Consider the following 25,151-nt stretch of genomic DNA (forward strand, 5'->3'; position numbering starts at 1 on the left):
CCTGGTGGGCCTGACAGCCCTCTGCAGTGAGGTGACTGGCAGGGTGGATGTAGGAGATATTGTTTAGGATGTCCTTAGAAATCTTTTGGATGCCCTCAAAGACAACCATGTCATGATGAAGTCCAGGTTAGATACCTAGACAGGGGGCTGAATCCAAAACTGACTGAAGTACCAGACCCAAAGGCCTGCATCATGTCCCAGGGCTGTTTTTGCCATCTCCTACCTCTTGAAGTAGAAATGATATTTGGGAAAATCATAGTATCCAGGCCTTTTCTGGAGTGATAGTTCCTTTTTCACTCCCAACTTTCAGCTGTCAGCAACTGAGGAACTTCTGTGTACCAAAATAATTTTTAATAATATGTGTTTCATTGCTTTTTCTAAACTTTTTTTTTTTAAGCATACTAATGTTTTTATCTTTTGCAACACTGTGTTTCAATGAATGTCCCAATTTCATTATGTGTGTGTGTGTGACATATGTGTTTTCTGTGTTGTATTCCTTTCCTTTAAGCTGTTTTCGTTTTTTTTTAATTCTTAAGATCATTACTTTGCAATAAGCTTTGGTTTTCAGTGATGGTGTTTTAAAAATTTTATTCTGTTGCATGCTGACTTCTAAATATTTACAATTTGCAAAATTGTATTTTCTTTATTTGTTTTTTTCCCTCTGCAGACAGAAGGAGCAATATTAGGCTAATATAATTTTAATTGTTCTCAAAGGTCTAAAATCCAATTGTAAACAAGATGGCCAAATAAAATCTATGTTTTCACAGAAAAAACAATGTAAACATTTAGTTGGTTACCATGCCAACCTATACTTCCAGTCTTGGTCTTCCAAAGATAATGGCAAACATTATGCAACATGACAATTTTGGTAGCACGGTTGCTCTACAGCCATACAGAACAATATCTTGTTTTGATTTTGCATATCTCTCTCATAAGTGTCCTGAACTCAATATCTTCAAAGTCCAGGGTTTAAAGGAAATTATGAAAATTGCATCACCTGTCATTAATATGCATCATTTATATGCATGAAAACTGCACATGCTTTTTGTAATAGATTATGAAACACAGTATTGATACTGGTTAATGGAGTTAGCTTGGGGGAATTTAGTGGGAGTGATGGGGTTTACCCTATCCCGAATAACTGCTCTGGCTAAACACAATTTTGTCATGTGATGTAGAGAACTATCCTTAGTTCACAGTTTCCATTGATTTACCTGTAGGAGTATTTTAGTGGATCAGATGTTAAAGCAGCATAATTATTTCAGAATTAATGTATCATTTCTTGTTTTATCTTGTTCATTTGTATTTTCTGTTCTTTCTTTCTCTTACATGCTGCAGTTGCAAACATATTGTGGCGAGAGCAAGGTACTAATGGCGATTACTTTTGTTCATATTTTCTGTATTATGATGAAATGCTCATCTGTTGTTACTTTTGTGTGTGTGTCTATGTTTGATCATACTCTACAGTTACAGTAATTACCTACTCCCTTGCAACACTGAGGAATTTCATTTAAAGAAAAATTACAGGGGTAATGAATGCCTTAAAGGCTGATACTTTCGCAAACTCCTTTTCTTTTTTGGGAGAGAGAAGGAAATAAGCTGTTCACAATTTTCAGACAATTGCTCAAAGATATACAAGAAGCTCAGATTTAAAATGTAGACATTTAACTTTTGTTGCCATGATAAAACTTCCAGCCAGTCAGCCTGTATGCTGTTGAGACTGATTTTCTTGTATGAATCTCTCTTATTTGACAACATTGTAGTGTTAAGCAGTTTAAAATTGAGATACCTGTTGTTGCTTAATGAAACCAAGCATCTTATTCTTATACTCAGGAAAGGTTTGTAAATAAATGTTGGGACAGGGAATGGATGTTTGTAATGAACTGAAGGATAAATATAAATAAAGACAAAATCAGGTATTATAAAAGTCACGGAAATTTTATTTTACAAGCAAAAGATAGGTATTAGTTTTCAAATATATACAACATAATCTCAAAATTATCTCATATTCCAGAAAAATACCATAATCTAAGTGTTGTCATGCATTCCCATTTTGTTGTTCTAACTCATGTATTCTTCATCTAAAGTTGCAATTTAGGAATTAATATATTTCAGGAGTAAGAAATTGTTTCAATTATTTCCATTGGAAGATTGATAATACAAGAGAATAATATAATAAGTGGATCAGGCTTTGCTGTGAATTCATGTTAGAAATGGTATTTCCGTAGACTTTTTAAAAATTGGTTTTAAATTAATTTAAAAATTCAGAAATCTGATATTTCATTTGCCTGTACATAGTAACCCTTGGCTTTCCCAGTGTATTTATAAATATGAACTAGTTTTATTTTTTTATTCATTTTGCCAGTTGCTCAGCTGGTACAAAAAATCATCTCCCTAATTGTGGTGGAGCTCAGCTGTGAGCCTCCTGCTCTATTGGCCTTGCAGAGTGCAAATGATGTGTTTAGGGCTTCATACCATTCCACCGTAAATTATTAAACTGATATGCAACATGATTGCAGCAAATTCTCAAAAGTATGGTGTTCTCACCTCTTGTTGAGAAAGTATCAATTATATTTTATCTCAAATAAAACTGAAAACATGATTAGTATCACCTTGATTTTTTTAGATGATTGTCTTTTCAAGACAGTTTGTTGCCTTCAGTGGTTAGAATGCACCTAGGAAAACTTAAATTCTATGACAAAAAAGACCAATTAAAAATAAGAGCGTACCAGAGGGCTTATGGTAAAGACATTCAAGTTTCTCTGTGACTAATGTGAAGCTAAACAGAAAGCAATTTATAGTAGCAGATTTTGTGTCTCCTAGAGCAGATTTTCTCAATCTCTCCTGCATTTCTCATTGGCCAATCCTTGTGTTTCCAAGAAATGCTGTTACTAATTACAACACTGGAAATATTTTACAGGAGAACAATACCCTGAAGGTGCCAATAAACATCACTGCTGACTTCTCTGGGCCATGCATACTCTGCCATTTTCTGTTATCAAAGTATTAACAGATAGGAGCGGAGGCATGGGTGATTAGTAGGACAATCAAGATCATGAAACCATACATAGGCCTTAGTGCCTACAGATATTTCTGTATCAAGTGCACAAATATTTTATCACAACCACTTGCATGAGAAAATCTGAAAGGATTTTGAAGGTACATGTGTATTACAGTAATAATACAGTAGATAAATAAATGTAAATATATTCATATGTTTGCAAAAGAACCCCAACCACCACCATTTAAAAAAAAAAAAATCAGTGTTAGCCAGTTTTAAGTATCAATTTAGTCTAAATAAAGCAAATCTATTTGTCTATTGCTTCTGACACTGCATTAAAAATGTGCAGGATTGTGTTTAGTGGGGGGAGGATTGCAAAATTAAGTCTTTAAAGGAATAGCTCCTGTAGTTCTGAGAAAGTGGCTTGCCTAGGTGATTAGATATTTATGCAGATTAGATACTTGGATAGGTATCTGTAGCCACTGGCTCAAGAGTATTGGGTCATAATAAGTTGGAAACAGGACTTAACTAATTGGATCCACAGGTAAAGTTTTGTTATATAAACTGGCTTCCTTAACTTGGTATTGAAATGGAAGAAGGACATTTCATACGGTGTGTCTGTCACTGATTTTGTAGAACAGTTTTGTAGAACATTATTATCCAGACTTTGGAAATAAAGCTTTAAAACTTTGGGCTGTTTGTTAGGCATAAATATTATCTGTACATTGGAAATCTTGCTTTGGAGTATTGACACCTGAGGTGGAAGTTTAGGAACCTGTTTATCAAATGTCTGGGTCAGCTGGGGCTATCAGCTGAGTTACTTCCTCACGTTCTGGTATTGCTTATCCTGCTAATAACTCTAATATACTTCAGCCAATGAGAGGAGGGAGAAGGGAAAACCCTGTTTTGTCCCCAGCCAGGTTCACATATTCATCCCCAAGACACAATATGCCACTTGCTCAGCTAGAGTTCTCTATACTGTGTTCACTGGTACAGGCAGCCTAACATCAGTCAGGCTTATCTGCAAATTCCAGCTGTTCTTACACGATACAATATCAGGCATTTTCTAAAGAGAGGCCTTAACTTACTGTCTTATACAGCCTGTGTGGTTTATCTGCCAAGGCATACCGAAGTGCCAATGCCCAGAGTGGGCATTTTGCCCTGAGTATGCCCTGTGCTCTGAATAGACATGACTGGGGAGTTTTCCATGAACCTAAGCCTGCTTCTATATTACACCAAATGCAGCATAGACAAATTTCTCTCCCACTTTTTGGTAACCTATTAAAAGTTAAATTTGGTATAAAGTGAGGAAAACCCTGCTTGGAGACTGCCCCTCCTTTCTTTCTGGGAAAATTTGGCCAGAAATGGGAAATGATTCTGCAAGATTTCTCAAAGATAATTTACCTTGTGTGTTTGGGTGTAGGCTGAACATCTTCTGCATATTACTACGTTTTGAGCAACTGTATTGGCTATGTGAATCCTAACAGGGACTGGAAACTTTTATTCATGTGTGTACATAAATACATGCATACACAAACATGCATTTTCCCTACCCCCTCTTGATTTTCTCATTATTCTGTTTTCTATTAAGACCTGTTCTCTCTCTGTTAAACTTTGTTTTCCTTCAGAAGTTAGCATAAGCAGAATTTCAGATTCAAATTTCTTTTTCCTGGGTTTCACTCCTCTGAGTTCCTATACCACACATTGTTATGTCAAGTGGAAGCTTAGGTCCTGTGCCCAGGATAAATTGTAGCCAACAGTTTAGTTGTCTGAATGGTTATAGTTATAATTTCATGAGTACTATGATTTTCTTCAAAGAATTTTATGAATATAAACTGATCACCCTTTACAGCATCCACATAGCAAATCAACAACTGTTGTCTTAGTTGGCACATGCAAAACTAATGAGACTGTCCATTTCTGTTGGTCATAACCTTGATCACAGATATTGTGAGGCTTCATGCTACACGTCTGGGTCCCACCTTCTCCACAAAACTTAGCATCATGCCTTTCATTCAGCAACGTTGTGGAAGAAGGATTGAATAGTTCTGTAAACACCTGTGGCCCTTCAACATTGGAATGAAGATCTGCCCAACTCTGTCTTTGTAATAAAATAAAATAGAGAATATTTCCTTTTCTGACTGAAATATCAAGTAAGGGTTTATAACAAAGACTCTGGTCTTCTCTTTCAATGTTATACAGAAATTATGTTAAGTCTTCCAACCCTGAGCAAAAGAAAAAAAAAAAAAAAAGGAATACATAGAGAATTTATATTAATTTGATTTCAGTGTAGATGATGTCACAAGATCACTTTTATTGCTGCAGCTGTCAAACTGTGTATTTCTAGATCTGTATTCATAAAGACTTGCCAATGGAGAAAATTATGTGAAATCCTGAATAATGTAACAGTTTTGTTTTAGTTTTACAACAAAAGATCCCATAGGTTTAGCTGTATCACTGCTATACACATTAACAAATTGATCTCATACCGAACTGTGATTAGGTTTTTAGTTCAAGACAAGGATTTTCTTTGTCATTATTTAATTTTATACATTTCAATGTGTTTTTGTCCCTAAGGTCTGGGAATTGGGAACATGTTTTATGTTTTTTATGAAGATGGCATCAAAGTAATACAACCAGTGGAATGTGAATTTCAGAGGCATATTAAGCCTAGTGAAAAACTCCTCGGTTTTCAGGCAAGTTGTTTTTAAAAATCTATTTGTAGTGTTTTCTCAATTATAATTTTATTTACATAAGAATTTATTATTACTAGTTTAGTGTTTTCTGCTTCATAAATTCAGCCATGTCTTCTGAATTAATAAAAAGCTTATAATGGTGATCTCAAAATTTCTTGTATTTTCCTCTATTAAATTCATACTTTCAGTCTCTATTTCAATTGAATATTGCCTGAATACTTTTGCAACCCTTTTCTTTCTTTGGCTGTCTTTCTCCTTTCCCAGTTCTTTAACAGCTCTGTATTTCTGAATTTGTTGTTGGGTTTTTTTGTTTAATCCCCACCAGCTCCCCACCTCAGACCCACAGTTAAGTTCATCTTAGTGAATCAGGGATTGATTCTCTCTATAGTAAATACAGGATTTTTGTTGGGGGGATGGGATGGTTTTAATGGTTTCTTTTTATCCACTGGATGTTTGTCTATATTAAACTCTCAACTATCGTGAGGCAAATCCCTGTGCTGGTAAACACTCTCAAAGCTTCCACTGAAGTTAGTAGAGATGATTGATGCTTTTGTTCCAACTTAAAATTCATATAAGTAGTTTCAGTAACTTTACTGTTAACATATTTATAGCTGATTTCTCCAAATTCTGAGAATTTATGATGTAGTTTCCCTGAGTAGGATGCATAAAAACACTAGTGTATTCTCCACTTCCATTTATTCTTGTGATGTTTTCCCTTTACTGCTAATCAGATTGCTAGCTGACATGATGCATGTTCCCACAGGAACACTTGGTACTAGTCACTGCATTAAGACTTACTCTATATGATCTATCACCTTTCAAAAATAGTAACTTTTTCTCATTTGGATTTGAATGAGTGACCTTGAAATACATACTAAGCATTGAGCTGTACATTTTGGTTTTTTTTTTTCTCTAATGCCTCAATGACAGCAGAGCTAGAGCTGTCTCAATGGAATTTGCCTCTTCAGTTATCATTATTGATGTCAAAGGCTGCTGTACTCAGCAACAAGATTTTAGTGTGAATAATTATGCTTTGAACAGCTAATCATACCTTGATTTGTGCTGCTTAAGTGAAATTAGGTTGACACAGCCAAAAATAAGGCAAAAAACTTTTTTTTGGCTGTTTAATTAAAAAGCTGATTATTTAAGAAGTCTGTTAAAATTTTATTGGTCTAAAGTGCAGCCTAGATTTTAAGAGTATTTTTATTTAAATGTGGCAATAATCAGGATGAATAAGTCAGATTTGTTTCCTGTTTGAACCTTTCAAACCTGGAGTAGCATAATAACTATATCCTCTTAGGGGGGAAGAAAAAAAAAAAAGAAAAAAAAAAGGAAAGACCAGGAAATCAGGCTACTCGATAATTTTAATTTTAAACTGGGGATAGACTTGTCCTTCTTGAGCTATGTAGGTGTGGAGCTATGGAGAGAGGTGTGGTTAATAAAATAGAAACTAAGATTTTTACCTACATTCATGTCGTTTTGCCCATTAAGTTCAAGATATTTCTGCTTATTTCTCTGAACAGTGAAAATATCTTACCTCACATAGGGTGGTTAATAAACATTTATTCTTGCAAGAGAAATTAGAAATATCTGGAAAGCATTTCTAAAATATTAATGTTTTTCTACTCAGAGTGACATTGTTTTTCACTGCATAAAAACAAATAAACTGAGGAATAGTTTTCAGTAAATATTTTGAAAAAACTCCTTAAAAAGCACTTTCCTCCTAGAAGCAGAATGAAAAAAAAACTTAATAAAACTCCCTGCATATACTGTATATTACTATAACAACAGTAGTATATCCTTGAAAAAGTTAATTGACTATGAAGCTTTAGACAACTGTTTCCTCCTTTGAAGAATATCATATATTCCTCAAGCCTCTTTGGGAAGTCTCTTTCCTCTAAATGAAAATAATAAAATAACCCAGTTCTGTTCCAGGATCAGATTTTTATCAAGTTCAGGATGTGATTGCTTAGTAGTAAGAGTTCATGTCATAAATTGCTGGTTAGTAATTCTCTTTGGCTCTGTCATATACTTTTACTAATCAGAGATGTTGGTAAGTGTACCAAGCATATATTGAGGTAGTGTTACATAGCCTTTCACATTAGAGCATCTCCATGACTTAACTATTAACATATTAACATTAAAGGAAATACAGGCTTGCTTAAACCTCTCCTATTTCTTTACACTTTTCTGAATCAGCTGTTCAAGTAAAACCACAGGAGGGCCGTTTATTGCCAAAGAGTTGCTAAAGCATAGGAACATTTCCAAATTCAGCAGTGCTGTTTAGATTATAGAAAATGTCTGGATATTACCCATGGCACTCCAGTGTTCCTCCACAGGTTTCCTGTTTGTCCACAAATCTGAACTGAGCTTCTGTAAAAGAATGAGCTCAGGTGTTTCTACATAGCATTGCATCGTATTGTGAACAACGCTGCAGTACTTACACACGTACATAGTTAGGTATGCTCATTTTGCTAAAGGTAAATATATTTTCTCACTAGCTATATACTTGAGAACCCTTATCTAAATATTTAATTACCTCTTATCCCACTGAGTGTAAATACAGCAAAGCACTTTCGTGTGTATCTAACATGGCTCATTGTGTTTGAAGTGCAGCAAAAGATTTAGTGCTTTACTGGATCATCATGGGTGACAGAAATTGTAAAGACCTTCTTCTTCTCCTTCCGAGAATCTCCTAAATCACTTGAATCTTCTTAATTTCAAGTGCAAGTAGAAATTTATATGTCTGATAGTGACAATTCTAGATGCATAGGGACAGAAATAAACTGATTTCTGTTTTCCGATGTAAGTTATTGCTTAGTTAGACCAGCTTTGACAGCTGTTTGTTTAACCTGTTGTCAAATAGATTCTTAACCATGGTTCAAGTAGAGTCTTTCACCTGTTAAATGTCTCATCATTCTGAAGTGCTTGGGACATTTTCCTCACTGACATTCAACCTCTGTGTATCCTCTGTAAATTAATATTATCCAAAGATTCTTATGCATAAGAATTATTTTGCATAATTCTTATGCAAAAGTGTTTTTATTTTCCTTTCACAGTGAATCCCAGTTAGAATAATTATTTCCAGAGACTGGGAAAAAAGCAATTGAAACAGATGCCTTTTTGAGACTAATGAAAAAATCCTTTTGGCTTCAACATAAAACTGATTTTCTGTTTATTACAAGAAGTAGCACATAATGGAAAAATTTCAGTGAAATATGCCATCTCACATTTGAATGTATGCTGGAGGTCTGAGCAAAATACTCAATTTCAAAATAATTAATGTGACTACATGGCAGACCAAAGTCTCCACAGGAAATTACATTGAAACATACTTTGTAGTCTGCAGAAACTGCTTTTGTTTACACTCTTTCAGCACAGAAAGTGTAGTAATTGCTAAGCCTTGTTTGTAAAAAAAAAAGTATAAAAAAATTCCACGGTCTGATTTTTACTAAAGAATGTCAAGAAAACAATAACTTAATATAGAAGATGTGATACATAAATTCATGTCTTAAAACTTGTACTGTTTTAACCTGTTGGTATCATCTCACTCTTAGGCAGCCATAGCATGGCTAGGCATTTCATTATACTGCCTAAAGACTTTGACTCACATCCTCTTAAAACTGAGGACACTTGCAGTAAGTGTAAGTTAATAAACCTAGAATTTGCACATATAAATCTGCAAGTACATGTTTCCTCTTGAGATTTTCTTGCCCCAGACTATGTTGAAAAACTTTCTCTAAGGATTTATTTCCCTCCATCTGCTGACTTGTTACAGGGCAAGTCACTTTTTGATTAAAAAGTCTGGGGGGAATACAACAATGAAGTAAATTAATGTTTTATCAGATGTTAGCTTTTTATTTTTTTTTAAGAATAAATTAGGAAAAAATAAATTGCTCCCATTTTAATTAGAAGAAGAAAATGGTGGGTTTATGCTTATATTTTAAGGAGAAATTATTTTAACCTATTACTCAACCACTGGGGAAATTAATATGGAGCCTCAGTATAACTGCCTGTAGTGTAAAAGAAGTCCAAACTGTCTAATCAGATAAATGTTAAATTTTCAACAGCAAGATTCCATTTCTGTTGAAACAGCTTCAGATAAATGCAGATTTCAATAACTAGAGAAACAACCACATAAATCAGTTTATACTGGAAAAAAATCAGTTTTGGTCATGAGAATTTTGATGCATAATGTTTACTGCTTCTTTGGAAAAACAGGTTATTGCTTTTATTTTATGTTTTCCTTCTTTTTGGGCAAGGTGAGAATTGGCATTAGATTATATAAATTTAAGACAACATGAAAAATATTTTAGAACCTTTAAAGTACATTTCTATTTGTAGATATGTATATGCGTGGTTGCATATATATGACTATGTATTGGTCTTAAAATGGAAAAAATCTTTAAAAATACACTTCAGTAAGTATTTTAGACTCAGATTCAGGAAAATGTATAAGGAGGTAGCTCATCTCTAGATATAAGTGCTTAAGTTAGAGTACTTTGCTGTTCTGCTATACATCCCACAAGGGGAGGTGGTATCAGAGTAATCATTTACACTAATCTATATGATGCCATGCAAGAGAAACCCAGATTCCTTCAGCAGAAGGCAGCCTTATTTTTGAACAATATATTGAATATGTCCTTGTAGAATTCAGTCCCAGAAACTCATGTAAGTTAATGTGAGTCCCTGAGAGACGACTGAAAATAATGTCTCTGTATAGATTGGTTACAAACATTTGCAGATTCGTTGTTTGAAGAAGGTGCTCTCTCTGAGGAATAAAGAGGATTGTGTAGAACAATCTAGATGTAGTTTATGTGTTCAGATAAAGTATGGAGCTAAGACAAGGTATATTTAGATTAAATATAAAAAATAATGAGATCAGTGAAAAAAACTTCCAGTTGAAGTGGCAATTATCCAGAAGGCAAATGACAATAGAGCACTGATATGGTGATTGCTCATCATATTAGAGACATACTTGCATATGTTGACTTTATGCAACAGTAAAAAGCATTTAGCTGCTTTTAAGAATGAAAGTCCCTTTTGTCCCATGCCTGTCATTCCCTAAAAACTAGATTTTTAACTTCTCCCTTTGATCTTCATGGCTTTTTATCAGCACAAACTAAATCTTACTTGTTACTTATTTCTAAGTTCTCCTGAAGTTCCTGATGATGTGCTATCACATGGTACCTGAGTTTCGTAACCTTTCCTTATCAATATGATTCCTGAAATAACTTCCTTTTGTTGAGGTTTAGGAGCCGTGTAAAAGAAAGCAGTGGCTTTCAATCTTCTGCAAAGAAACTCCCTCTTTTAAAGCTGGAAATTGATTTATTTCTTCTTTTGACACATAAAGATTGAGTGTATTTTCAAAAATGTAGAGGCACAGCAGGCAAAGAATGTTGATGATACAGAAAAATAAGTGTTGAAATGCATCATCGTCTTGAAGAGCATTGCTTAGTGCCAGACATGGTGTTCTGTCACATAATGTTTCCTGTGCCTTTTAAAAGGAGCTGGATGCTTAGAAACAGAATTCTTGTTTAAGATCTCATCATCTCTTGCTGCTCATTCTACATTGAGTCATTATCTGCTGACATATCATAATTATTTTCACAGCGACCAGTTATGATGTATCAGGCAGAGCATTCTAAATTAGGAATAAGCAGCAGATAAGTGGCAAAAAGAAATAATACTTATGATTTGGTGAAATTGTCCCTTGTGATGCAAGGAATATAAAATAAGAGTCAAAAGAAGAAAAGGTCAGGAAAACAAACAAGCTTGATACATGCTGTACTTCTCCAAGCAGAGTATTTTTCAGGACCCTCTTTTAAAATAATTATAGTATCCATTATAGGAAAGAAATCATGCTATTTCATAAGTGGAATTTCCAAATAGAGTAACATGTTTCACCAAGTAAATTTTATTTTTTATAAAACCAAGCTTTTCTGGGAGAAAATATTCACAAATAGGTAGATAAATACATGATGATTGGCCATATATTTCTACAAATCAGAAAGAGTGAGCATGTAAACTACAGTTAACTGTATTGACTGAGTGTACAGTTATATGTATTACTAAATATCAATTCACTGAACAGAGGTTTGGGTTTTTTTCAAATTCATCCTTTTGCAGGAATGGAAGGGCAGAGAGGGAAGGAATGGTAATAAGAAGACATTTAGTATTTGTTGGGTTTAACAGTAGTAAGATAGGCCATGAGAATGTTTCATGGCAGAAGTAGCCAAACATCTTGATCTTTAACCTATCAGTTCTCCAAGTGACCAGAACAGCTGATCTCTCTAACTGCTGCTTTGCCCCTGTGCTGTGTGACAGTTTGCACTGCACCACCACCTCTTTGTCTTCATTTGTACATTATCACCTCCCCAGTTAGGCACTGCTGTGTTCTCAGCTGCAGGGTGCAAAGCCATGCCTGCGCTGCCTCCCTTTGCAGGGCACAGTGATGCTGCTCAGGTGGGAGCTGCCAGCTACTGCAGCAACAAGGCATTGTGTGTCAGATTTGGTTTTCTGGTTTTAAGGTCTCCTGCCCCTTGCTCACTTTATTTCTACATGTATGGTTGTTTCAATTTTTTTTTTTTTCTCAGGTCAACCGTACTAACTTCTTGAACTTCTAGAAAACATCCCCAAATTTGGTGTATGGATTATTTTACAGTGCTTGTGAGTTGTGGTGCTTACAAGATGCAGTTTGACTAACTGAGCTTATATCCTAGTGTCAAGTGTCCTTTTTCCTTCCCTACGTTTTCTGAGGTTTTATTTTACAGTTAAAAAAGAAGAAAAGGAGTATAATTTGTCTTTCTATTACATTGTTGACTGTTTTGATTCTTACACATTCCCTGTTTCTGTTGAATTATAGGATGAAGTTTGTCCCAAAGCAGGTGGTGATCCTGTTCAGCGGTGTGTATGGGCTACTGCTGTTAATGTAAAAGACAAGTTTATATACGTAACTCAGCCCACACTTGACAGAGTTCTCATTGTTGATGTGCAGTCTCAGAAAGTTGTACAGGTATTTCTTTCTCATTTTTAAAGTTACTATTTAATTTAGACAAAAAAAATTAAGACTTTCCTTCATGTTTCAGAAACAGAAATGCAATTATCTTGAGAGTAAACACATTATTTTGAAAAACGCTCACTTACTTTCAACATACAACAGCAGTTTTTGTTTAGTGACTGTTCTCAATAGATAATTGGGAGGGAGATAACATGGAAAATAGCTCTTAGTGGTTGAGAATAGCATTCAAGTGGTTGAGAAAATTATTTCTTTAGGAAGTTTCTGGCTTTAGGTCCCTTTCATTTGAAAATGAGGATTGGCTAAAATAGAGTCTTATCACAAGAAGGTGTCTATCAGCTTTGACAGAAAGGTCAGGTTTGGTTACAGAAGGTGGAGGACTATTAATCTGTACACTTTTAGACAGTGAAATTACTGAAACAGTAAAAATAAACACCATCCTTATCCAAGACTGGAGACTATGAATTCAAACTTCTTCTCTATTCCTCTTTCTTGAGAGCTGGAGATACTCTGCTTAGTGAAAATAATTCATTGAGTAAAAGAGAGAAATTAATGCTATGCTACAGAGATTGATGCAGTCATAGAGTGTGCAAAACTAGGTGTGGTGTGTTGACCCTGACTGGAGGCCAGATACCCCCCAAAAGCCACTCTTATCGCTCCTCTCCCCAGCTGGACAGGGGAAAGAAGAGGCTTGTGGGTTGAGATAAGGGCAGGAAAAGATCACTCACCAATTATCATCACAGGCAAAACAGATTTTACTTTAATAATAACTTCAACGCTTTTCCTTACCAAAATCTAAAAAGGATAATGAGGAGTAAAACAAATCCTAAAAAAACCTGTCCTGTCCCCCAGCCTTCCCTCCTTCCTGGTCTTAATTTTATTCCTAAATCTCTGCCTCTTTCCCCACCGGCAGTGAGAGAGATGAGAAATGGGAGGAGGTCAGCTCATCAGTTCTCACATGGTATTTCTGCTGCTGCTTCTTCCTCAAAGAGAATAGTCTTTTCCCTTTCTCCTTCGTGGGGCCATTCCCATGAGAGACAGTCCTCCATGAACTTCTCCAGTGTCTTTCCCATGAGCTTCAGTTCTTCATGAATTGCTCCAGTGTGGGTCCCTGTCCGTGGGGCACAGTCCTTCAGGAACAGATTGCTCCCGGTTGGGTCCCCTGTGGGGTCACAAGTCCTGCCAATAAACCTGTTTCAGCTTGGCTGCCTCTCTCCACAAGTTCACAGGTCCTCCCGGGAGCCTGCTCCATCATGGGCTTCCCATGGATTCAGAGCCTCCTTCAGTCATTCACCCACACCAGTGTGGGATCCTCCACGGTGGATCTCTGCTCCACCACGGACTCCATGTGCAGCAGAGGCACAGTTGCTTCGCCGTGGTCCTCACCCCAGGCTGCAAGGGAATCTCTGTTGGGTCACCTGGAGCACCTACTGCCCCTCCTTCTCCACTGACCTGGGCATCTGCAGAGCTGTTCCTCTTGCATATTCTCACTCCTCTCTCATCTAGTTGCCAGCACTTCTCCACAAGAACACTTTTTTGCTACTCAGTTATGTTATCCCAGAGGTTCTACCCCACCACGGACTGACTAGATATTGGCCAGGAGCGGGTCTGTGTTGGAACCAGCTGGCATTGGCTTTGGAGACATGGAGGAAGCGTCTCACAGCTTCTCACAGGAGCCACCTGTATCGCTCCCCAGCTACCAAAGCTTGTCATGCAAACCCAATGTGCTTATAATAGCACAGTGCTTATAATACCATCCTATGCATAGGAAACAGGTGTTCTTTAGCTAAATAAAACGTGGGTTTTTTAAAATTAGAAACTAACTAAATTGTTAATAAAAACCCACTTAAATAGAGCTTTTCTTGATGCCTTTTGCTTTTTTCACTGGTGAATGAAAATCTTTAATGCATAGATTATATGTTAGGCTACAGGGAGACAGTATTGTGTCCTTTCAATACTTTAAGGGGACTCCTAAGAAATTTGGAGACAGATTTATTAATAGGGACAGTAGCAATAGGACAAGGGGTAATGGTATTAAATAACAGATGGTAGATGCAGACTAGATATAAGGAAGACATTTTTTACAATGAGGTTTGTGAAACAGTCTCAGAGGTAGCCCAGAGAAGTGGTAGAAGCCCCATCCCTGGAAACCTTCAAAGTCAGGTTAGATGGAGCTCTGACCAGCCTGACCTAGTTGAAGATGTCCGTGCTCAGTACAGAGGGTTTGGACTAGATGACTTTTAAAGGTGCCTTCCAACTCAAACTATTCCACAATGTAAGTATACACATGTATTATGTGTATGCATATGAAATTTAAAAGTAAATAGCAAAATTGCAATTATAAAATTGCATTAAATTCACAAATAATTTTAATACCTTTGCTTACTTGAAACATCTCCTTTCTGTATTGTGTGTCAGCTTACTCAGACATGGCTTCCTCAAAACTTGAACTCTCCAAATGCTAGGGACTTACAAAATGTTTTATTCAAGAAGTTAATAATAAAAAGGGTTTCATGGGGGTTTTTTTTTTGTTAGATTGGCCTTTGCATATTAAAATAGAGATAAACTTAGTGGGTAATGATTTTTTTCTTTCTGAAAACAATACTTTTTTTACAACTGGTTTGATATATTACTTCAGGAAGACAGACTAAAAACCCATCGTCTCAACACAATCCACAAATTTGAAAGACTGGAATGTCTGGCAATGTTTTCCATGGTCTCTGACTGACATTCAGGTGTCAGCTTCCTTTTCTACACAGGAGGGATGAAATATCAATGTAATTGCCTTTATTAGCATTTAGACTTCAGTGTCAAAAGCACATGATTCCTCTTGAGCTCACTAAAAACAGGTTTTAATTTAGGTTTTATGAAATAGGTTCATTGGTAGGATCTTCTAATTTGTCTTCAGTTACATTAGTTATTGTTTTAAATATGTATAAATATACATCACTTTACTGTTACAAAATGTGTAGAGATACTTACTGCAAAGATACATGTTAATTAAAAGTAAAATTCAGTAAATTAACCACTAATTAAAAGTGCAGCCCTTTCCCAGAAATATGTAGAGCAATTGTGCAGTTTTTTAATGGAGTTAGATTGTTCTATCATTAAAATATTCAATTTTCTGTAATGAGCTGAAAACCAGACAGAGAATGCCTAAGTGTAGCAAAGAGCTTTATGCACTAAGTCTGTGCTACTTAGCAAGTATATTGAGCTAAAACCAGGATATTCCAGAAGATTTCATGTTCTTCCAGAGGGAAAAAAAATCACTTTCAAAGGAATTTAATTTTGAGGGGTAGAATAGCATTGTTTTCCACTAATTTAATAATATCCAGATTATGAATTTAGGAAAGTATAGATTTAAATTTACCCCAGCTGTGGAAAACTTTTGCAGGAATGAAAGTCTTGGTTTTGATGGTTGTAGGTGTTTCAGTATTCATAATTTATTATCTTTCCATTTCACAGTACTTCACAAAGATATTTGGTAAGACAACATAACTAAGGAATAACAGTTAAATCAGATAAATAAATTAAACCAAATGCGTTAACGTCACTTTTGAACACCTAAGTAGAATTTTTACTATTCGTTACTGATCTGAATATTATTTCCTAGGATATGGTTAGCCAAATACATGGGAAAAGTTCAAGGGGCCTTGCTGTCTGTCCAGCTTACCCATGCCATTATTCAGATAGACTTAATAACAAAACAAAACAAAAAAGTAACAGTAGTCACAAACAGAACAAATAAATAATGAAAGCACAAAAGCTATACAATCTTTTTACACTTAATATAAAACTGTAAAAAGTAAAACCGCTGTTGATTCACAGATGGGTTTTAGAATTGAAGTAAGGCTAATTAGAAATTTAGTGACAAGTCAAGAGATACTTTGTTTAGCATTTCTTATAACAAGCATGTCTCTGTCTTCTTTTAAAAATAAGCATTTATTTGCTATATTTTTTGCAAGCAGAAAGAACTTTCTAACCATTAAATGTTCCTCTGCTCATATGATACGCACTTAAAAAACACTTGTACAAACAGAAGGGAATTTAATTTTCCAGTCAGATCAGTCTATTTTCATTACTTAGAGTACTGCCTAGCCCAGAAAAAAAAAAAATTAATTCATTTTTGGAAAATAGAAACTAAGCTACTCAGAATTGAGAACATTTTTCTTGTTAGACTGCCTGTTTTCTAAAAATCATATTAATACAGAGAATATTATTTCCATACATGTTCATGTGCATGTACCTTTTTCTAGTCTACATCTTAAAGAAGAACCTACCTTGCAAAAATGCACATAGGCTAGTGGGAACAAATGTGGAGAAAACTTCGTATTTTGAAAGTGAGAGCACTCTAATGAAACTTCTGTCACTATGCAAAAACCCTAAAGAAGATTAAAAATTTATTTGAAAAGGCTTTAAGTCATGTAGTTATGCTGTTTTCTGTGTAAAAATAATGTTTATTTGGTTTTGCTTATTACCATGTTTTCTCTGAAGTACTATTATACATGTTTTTCCTTTCTACTATGAAAGTTAATGTAAAAGGTGTGCACATATGTGACAACTAGATTTGAGGATGATTTATTTTTATGACAGGTATATTTATCAAAATAAGCACTTTAGAGGATTCTACAGCAGACTAAATTGAAATGTATTGGAAACATGAATGTTGTATCTTTAGAGATATATATAGAGAGAGACTTTTTGGCTTATAATTCTCTTTCTAAAGTCAAGAGAAGCATTTGCTTTCATTTGTAAATTCTTGAAAGCAAGAATAGTGCAGTTTTGCATAGCAGCATACCACTGAGTGGGATGGCTTAGAGGCTGAAGTAAACGGAGTCATCATTGTTCAGTCCTCAGTGTGCTGCTGGCAGATCAGCCTGGTCAGCTGGAAACAGCTGTGCAAGTCTGCTTCCGAGATGCTTGACTCTTTTTTGCTGCTGGCTTCCCTCTAGGGAGCTGTACTGCCTGTGCCTGACCCTGCAGGCAATTCCTTCTGCTCCTCCTGGCTGTGCCATGACCCCAACTCTGCAGACAGCTGGCAGTCCTCTGGCAGAACATGTATGGGTCAGACCTTTGTCTGGGGAAGCCAAAAGGAAATTTGACATGCCTTGACAAATTAGCTATACAACAGTGCAAGTATTATTTTAAGCAACTTGTTTTCTAACATGTAGCAAAAAAAAGTTATCAAACACAAATGACCTTTTTCCAGGGGTAATTTCTGATTTTAAATGAGCTGGTGAGCAACCTGGCTTCATTTTCCATTTTCAAAAGGAAAAACAAATTCTGCTTAGATGAAGTGGTCGCTTGCAACACCTCAGGAGTACAGTTAAGTATCATCAGCAGTCTCAGCCAGCCATTAGTGCATTATCTGGAGGATCTACATCATTAGTTTAAATTAGGTTCACTTAATTAGCCAGCTGGTACTCTCCTTGACACACTGATAAACAAGCTGTGCTTTACAGTTCCATAATGGTAAGACTAAAAAACAATTTCCGCCTATTTTTTCTTCTTTAATGATGAAAATAAAAAAGTAATCCCTCCAATTGTTCAGCCTGTGCAGAACACGTCTTAATCAAATACACTGTCCTCCCATTTCATACCTCTGGAGCCTTCAGTTCTCATACCAAAAACTGTCTAAAAGGTTCGTGATCTCAAGAGAGTGCTCAAAGTTGTAGGGAAAACACTTTGGTTCTCATCACAGGTCTATGAAAAGTAGCAACTGTAATTGGAAAACATATGAAAACAATTCTTCCTACTTCAACAAAATATACACATTTTAACAGGTAGGAAGCTTTGGGTGCAGCAACATCATGTTGTTTGTATGCAGTAACATATTAATTCCAGTGTGTGGCTTGAGAATATTCTTCCCTTTTTAACCATTTTTCAGTAAATGGTGTAGTTTTTCAACCAATACATGTAAAGTGAGAGTGATGGCAGGGAAGGAAGACAAGTAGTTTTTTACTTGATTTAAAACCTTTGTTTTCAACTTCTTAATAGCTCCAATAGAATGTAGTTTTGATGCCAAGTGTTAGAGTACATAATGAATAAAAAACACATTTTCAGCAATTCGGTAACTCTGAATTAATCAGAGGGCTGTTTCAACAATTGTCAACATAATTCTTAAATACAGTCTGAAAGTATTTGGAAATGCATATCTACTCATCATTTTCATTCAAGCATATATACTAATGTTTCCTTTGAAAATGTGACAGAAAGGGTTTCTATTTTTATTACGTTTCAGGCAGTAAGTACAGATCCTGTTCCAGTGAAACTACACTATGATAAATCACATGATCAAGTCTGGGTGCTGAGCTGGGGAAACATGGAAAAGAATTCACCAACTTTGCAGGTGAGGTGATCACAATGATTATATGTAAGGAAATCTAGACAAGTTGAACCTTTGTGTAGTTTGAGTAATTGCAATGTGTTGCATATTTTCCTTTAAGCATTATTACCATGACCCCCACAAGTGCAGAGAAATTATTTTAGGTAACCAGAAAACAAGTCAGACAACTGACTTCACCAAAGAAGTTAATGATTATTTTCTACACCCTTAGTCAGAACTGACAATGGCAAATTGATAGAAGGATAAGGAATGCAGCTGAAAACAGCAGCATGTTCTACACTGCCAATCTTTTGAGAGCAAACTGTTGCTGTTCATGATATTTTTGTCCCTAATAAGAGGATAAACCAGACTTTAGACATGTTTCCTTTTCATTAAGGTCATATTTACACTCTGGAGGTGTCAAGCTCTGTCTGTACTGTTTTTTTTATATATGAAAGATATTAAAAATCTTTATTTTTCCCGTACCTTGGAGCAGCAAAAAGCCTAGGGACAGTCCCTAAAGAAACATTTCAAGAAGCTCTACTTACCTTACTACTTTTTTATTAATTTCTGTTCCTTATTTATAGTAATTCCCTGAGACTATGATGATCACCCTTATATCATAATTTAAAAATTCATTTTAATTTTAATTTGTTTTCCTTTTCTTCAGAAGTCAATGAAATTCTTATGCATTTATTATATACTTATATTAATATATACTTATATATAAGAAAAAGAATAAGAGAAATTTGAAAAGTAAAATTAGTAACATTTGAAATCACCTTTTTAGCACCTACAGGCTCTTAGTAACTTTGAGCATGCAAGGTAATTTGTGGAAGTTTAGCTGTCACTCCTCTCCAGAACTGATAACTGAGTCAGTCTTACCATATTTTAAAGTGACTGATCATCCTCACCCTCATTTTTAGTATAGATAGTAGATTTTTTTCTTGTCTGAAAAAAATCCACTCTTAATGCATATATGTGAATAGCATAGTGGCTATTATATGGAATTGTCTTTTATTCACCCATAAACATTTGCTTCAAAGAAGGTCCAAGATTTTGGAATTTGAATAAAACTGGCTCATAACAATTTAAGGCATAAATAAACTCAGTTCAGCTTGTTCTTCTGAAATATGTCTGTTCTATATTGAATTACCTCATGTCTGACAAGAATTGGGAATATGCATAGCCATATGTTCCAGTGGATATGTGGATAGCATCTCATCTTTTCACTCTGGCTGAAGAGTTTAAAAAATTTAATCTCACTCTAAGATCTAGTTTAAAAAAAAAAAGATAAACAAAAAACTTAGTTTAAACTAAGAACTGTTAAAGGTCTTAGTAATGCAAATGAATAAATATGGATGCAGGGGTGATAAAAAAAGATGGAGTACGAAGACTAAGTGGTCAGGTATGTAATAGTTCTCTGAAATCTGTAATGTTGATCAGCTTTATTCCCTGTCATTTGCATTCATTTTCTTGGTAACTGAAAGACAATACAAGAGAAGGAATACAGAGGCACTACTGTATTGATTCATTTGGATTGAGATTTAATTTTGAAAGAGTACTTCTACAGTTTATAATGATCATCACTTTATCCAGGTGATAACGCAAGCCAGTGGGAGTGTCTCTCATCACACAATCCACACTCAGCCAGTGGGAAAGCAGTTTGACAGAGTGGATGACTTTTTCATTCCAGCTACAACCCTCATCATTACCCACATACGGTAAGTTTATCTGAATGTAGTGAATGTAGGATTGTCTCTGTGTTTATCCAAAGAACAGGTTCTTCTGTGACAGAACTGAACAATTTGATCAGCTGGATTTCAAAAGCCATATGGAAAGGGAGGGTGAAGAAAACAGGACAACTCTTAGCACAGGCATAAAGCAGAGCTCTCCCCAAGACCTCTTAGAGGAAAATCTATTTTTCTTCCTCAAAATACACTAGTAAGAATGTGACATATAATTTGCTTTTCATATTATTTTCTGCAACATTTCTGCCTGTAGGGATTGAGTCCTGTAGTCTAGGATTTTTACATCTGAGTATTGCATTAATGTGTATTAGTAGTTTGTATGTTTAGAACTTCTAAGTTTCTTTGCAAGCTGACACAGATCCATTTCATCTCAAAACAGCTCTGCCAACAATTAACTCCATTGTTTATTCTGATATTCCAAGTTCAAGTTTCTATAGAAATACCTTCATTAGATGATCTTAACTGTCATCGTTCCATTTAAGCAAACATCTCAAATACAGGCATCTCCATTAGCAAGGATATAATTTCTGATTGTAGTGAGTGGTAGTCTTTTAAATGTGAAAATATGCAATTTAGGGTGATTTTACAATTGATTTCAGAATTTGCTCTGTGTGCCTGTGCAGAATCTAGTCTTCTGTATCAAACACTTGGCTTCTCCTAAAGATGTTGTTGATGAAAGATAATTTTTTAAATTTCCTTCAGAACTGTTAACTAATAACTAAGTTAGCAATCAGCCATATGCAATTTAAAAGGAAATGTATAAATTAATGTAGCTAAATAATAAATTGACTCTAAGTACCATTATTACCTAATTTCTTGAACTGAGTAGACAAAGTCTTCTTGTGTCCCTGAAGTAATCTGCAGTCCTCACATTCAGCCTTAGGAAAACATTAAATATTTCTGCTGTATTTGAAACATATGTGTTGTGAGAACAAAAGTTACTGCTTCATGAACTAGCAAGTACTAGAGGTACTGCCCAAACAGAACTGACATACAGGTACTTTAATATTCAAGTAAACAGGAAAATAAAAACATGGATAGGGATAAACATCATACAAGGAGGGGAATCAGGACTAAGAAAAGAAAAATAGGGTCAGTCCAAAGCTAGTGTTGGACTCGTCTTGTGCAACTCTTTTTTTTAAGTTGATATTTTACACAAATAGGTCAAGTAGCCGCTTCCTGCTTTGCACATTGAGTCACAGTTACCTTCAGCGGCTGAGTCATTTCCCATGTCCTATGTGAAACTGAGGAGAAGAGGGAATGAAAGAATAAAAGAAAACCCACAGGAATAAAAAAGAACACTGAAAGAATAAAATCAAATAAGTGCCTGCAGATACACGATTAATACGTACATCAATTGAGGCCTGGTAATTTTTATTTTATTATTTTTATTCACATGCCAGATAAAATTGCCAAGATTGCCAAAATGCCAAAAGAAAATTTGTGATCTGACAAAAAGCCTGCAGTAGTTTTGCTACTGCTAAAACCATAGATTTGGGGATTTAATGAACAAAATCAATTTGGTTTTACCAAATCATGAGCTTACTGGAAATGCTAGTAATTATATAGAATGTCTTTTCTAAAAAAGAAAATGTTAAAACCGCTATGTAGATAAATAAAGTGGGATTTTTTTAATGTATTCTTCAAGACCTATTTATGTTAATCAGTTGTTGAAGAATTTGTCTTCCATAAAATGTTTGGCCTGCAAGTACCTTGATTATTTTGTTTAAATAGGAATGCACTATGTGAACAATGTGACAGGAAAGATTTAAAATTAACTATATTCATCAACTTAATAGTGATGTAGAAAAACCCAGTCTATTAAATTTAATATCACCAGTCAACAAAACAAATGCTCAATCTCAGCATGTGTTTCTTAAGGATGTTAGGCAACAAACATAAAGCTTGAGTTTATTATTCTTGGGAGTGTATACCAACCAGGGGAGCAATTTATGACTGTGAATTGCAAAAAACAGCTACAAGGGAAATAACCCCCCTGGCTAAGTTGGCTGGCGTAGTTAATTGCCCAAGGGCCCTATTTACTCTTTGTCAGAAATCAGTTCCCTTTCACCATGCAAAACCAGCCCCTTTCAGAAAAAGGAAAGCTTTCTGTAGCTAGGTGCATTTGTCACCTGTAAACTAAAATTTTGAATGATGGAGCAGAAGACAGTATGCATGGCTTACCAAATTAGCTTCCAGAACCAAACACACAGTCAGAATAAAGGCGATTCTAAGCAAAAAAAGACATATCACTTAAAAGAATTAATTAAATTTCTAGCACAAACCATCTGATACCATCTGCAGTATATTACTATCTGCAGCATATTCTGTCCAATAGGTTGGCTTGTTGACACAGAGGAACAGAAGTAAAGGCAAATAATTTAAAGCTACAGTGAGTCATTATTTTTTTTTCTTTTTAATAATAGCTAAAATGGTAATTGCTGGTAGTATGTATGTGCTTAAAACTTGTTGCGAAATAATTTTACTTAATAAGTGATGGGACTGTACTTTTGATTTACCTAGGTTAGTTATTTTTGTATATGAAAATCCAAATGGACTACCCACTATTAGAAAAGAAAATTCCACACATTTTAATGCTCTTTTGGGCAGGAGATAATTTAGGACACACTTCCTCCACATCAGACATTTGAAGAGATACTATAAATTTTGGTCTCAGGTAAACAGTAATTCATTCCAAGGGAAAAAAAAATGTTTTCCCATCTTTTTCCTACCACTGACTGAGTTAATACTTGATTGTACTTATCACACAGCAGGAGTCAGGGCAAATAACCCTTTGGTTTGATAACCAGCAGGTGTAACATTCATGCTCTGAACAACTGTGATGCACCATCAAAGCACCAGCTAACCAAACTAAGTAGGCATGAGCCAAAAGAAATGGAGGAAAAATAGATGAATTTATTATCTTTAAACTTTCTTTTATAATTGGTGGCTAGTTGATATGGGTACAGAAGAGGACAAGAAAATTTATCATTTTGGGGAGAAAAATGTGGTAGGTTCAGCACCACCAGATAGTTTTGGAATGTTAGGAAGGTGTCTCCCTCTCTTTTATGTCCCAGTAATACTATTGCCTTCCACTCAAACACCATCAGGAATCAAACGATGTTTTGTCTGTAATCCTTTTGTATCTGCATTTATAAATATATGTATGTGTCTGTGTGCATGTATGTATTTGTAAAGAAAAGAAAGTATCTCTTAGTTATAGTGAAAATAATACTAGTTATCTCCCTAATAATGTGTAGAGCAGCCCCACTGATGTTTCCAGATAGCAAATCCATGGTTGTACAGAGAGTCTCAGCTGCAGATAGACCTGGTTGGCATCCCATGATAATGCTTTAAAAGTATAGGTGACTTAATTCTAGAATTTCCTGTCTGGTTTGTTTTGTTTTTTTTTTTCCCCACAAGACTAGTTCACCTGCTGCCTCTAAGGAAGGAATTTCCTCATGCCTTTGAGAATTCCTTCATGATGGAAATAAATTTCCTTCTTTTTCTCACTAAGCAAAGTCAGAGTTTAGAGGAAGTCAGTTTCCCATGAGTTTTCACGAGCTGCTTGTGCCAGCTAGTTGTAGTGTAATGCACAACAGATCTTAATCTTAGAAAAAAGAGACTATGACACAAAACAGTGATAATTATTGTTTGAAAGAACACTGAAAGAAGTTTGCTCAGTCTTGCTGTTGGAAATCTGAAGATTTCAAAGGGAAGAAATTAAATACTCATCTTGCCTATCTTGAAAAATAGCCCATCCTGCTATTATCATTGGCAGCACACTCACTGTCAATATACTTTGAATTACACAAAGAGAATGAATGAATGTAAAGCACTGTTTTTCATGCACAGTTTCATGCCCATATTTTCAGTACACACAGCTTGAAAAAAGTCTCCCCCTCCCCCACTTCTGTTGAAAAAATACCAAACACCAGGGCCACAAAAGTAGGTAGTAATAGGAGATCTATTACTCTGTAATAAACAGTACGAATGCGAAGGTGTTTATCCTTGGTTACTTCTGAAGCTTTTTCCTTTTGTAGAAGCACCTTATAAGAATTGGGTATATGTTTTCAGTATTTGTCCTTATACATTTACTAAGAAGAAAATTTTATTCAGGGAGCTATTTCTGTTCCAAAGCAATTCAGCACAACCAATGATCTTGTCCTTAATTGTCTGCTAATACCACTCCTTATCTTAAAAATAGACTTTTCCAATTAGTATGTGGGATGGTTGCAGAAAGATGACTTGTACAACTACTCATGAAAATATATTCTTGGAAGCCGAAGGAGCAAAAGGGCTGATTATTTGAGCTCCAGTGTTCATAAATCCAAGTGAACAAAAGATAATTGGAATAAAT

At 35.2% G+C, this 25,151-nt stretch overlaps 1 protein-coding gene across 2 annotated transcripts in view; it reads left to right on the forward strand.

The window, feature by feature from the left end:
* Window positions 1–25,151, forward strand: part of FSTL5 (follistatin like 5) — a 275,866-nt gene that overhangs the window by 227,167 nt on the left and 23,548 nt on the right. The window contains exons 11-15 of one of the 2 annotated variants that reach the window (XM_020584125.2): window positions 1,339–1,365; window positions 5,579–5,697; window positions 12,563–12,712; window positions 18,957–19,064; window positions 20,640–20,764. In XM_020584125.2, coding sequence (XP_020439714.2) covers window positions 1,339–1,365; window positions 5,579–5,697; window positions 12,563–12,712; window positions 18,957–19,064; window positions 20,640–20,764 — 529 coding nt within the window. The remainder of the gene's footprint in view (window positions 1–1,338; window positions 1,366–5,578; window positions 5,698–12,562; window positions 12,713–18,956; window positions 19,065–20,639; window positions 20,765–25,151) is intronic. The other variant, XM_020584124.2, reaches the window with a different exon arrangement.

This window comes from Corvus cornix, chromosome 4, assembly GCF_000738735.6.
Source record: "Corvus cornix cornix isolate S_Up_H32 chromosome 4, ASM73873v5, whole genome shotgun sequence".
In the NCBI taxonomy this organism is placed as follows: domain Eukaryota; kingdom Metazoa; phylum Chordata; class Aves; order Passeriformes; family Corvidae; genus Corvus; species Corvus cornix.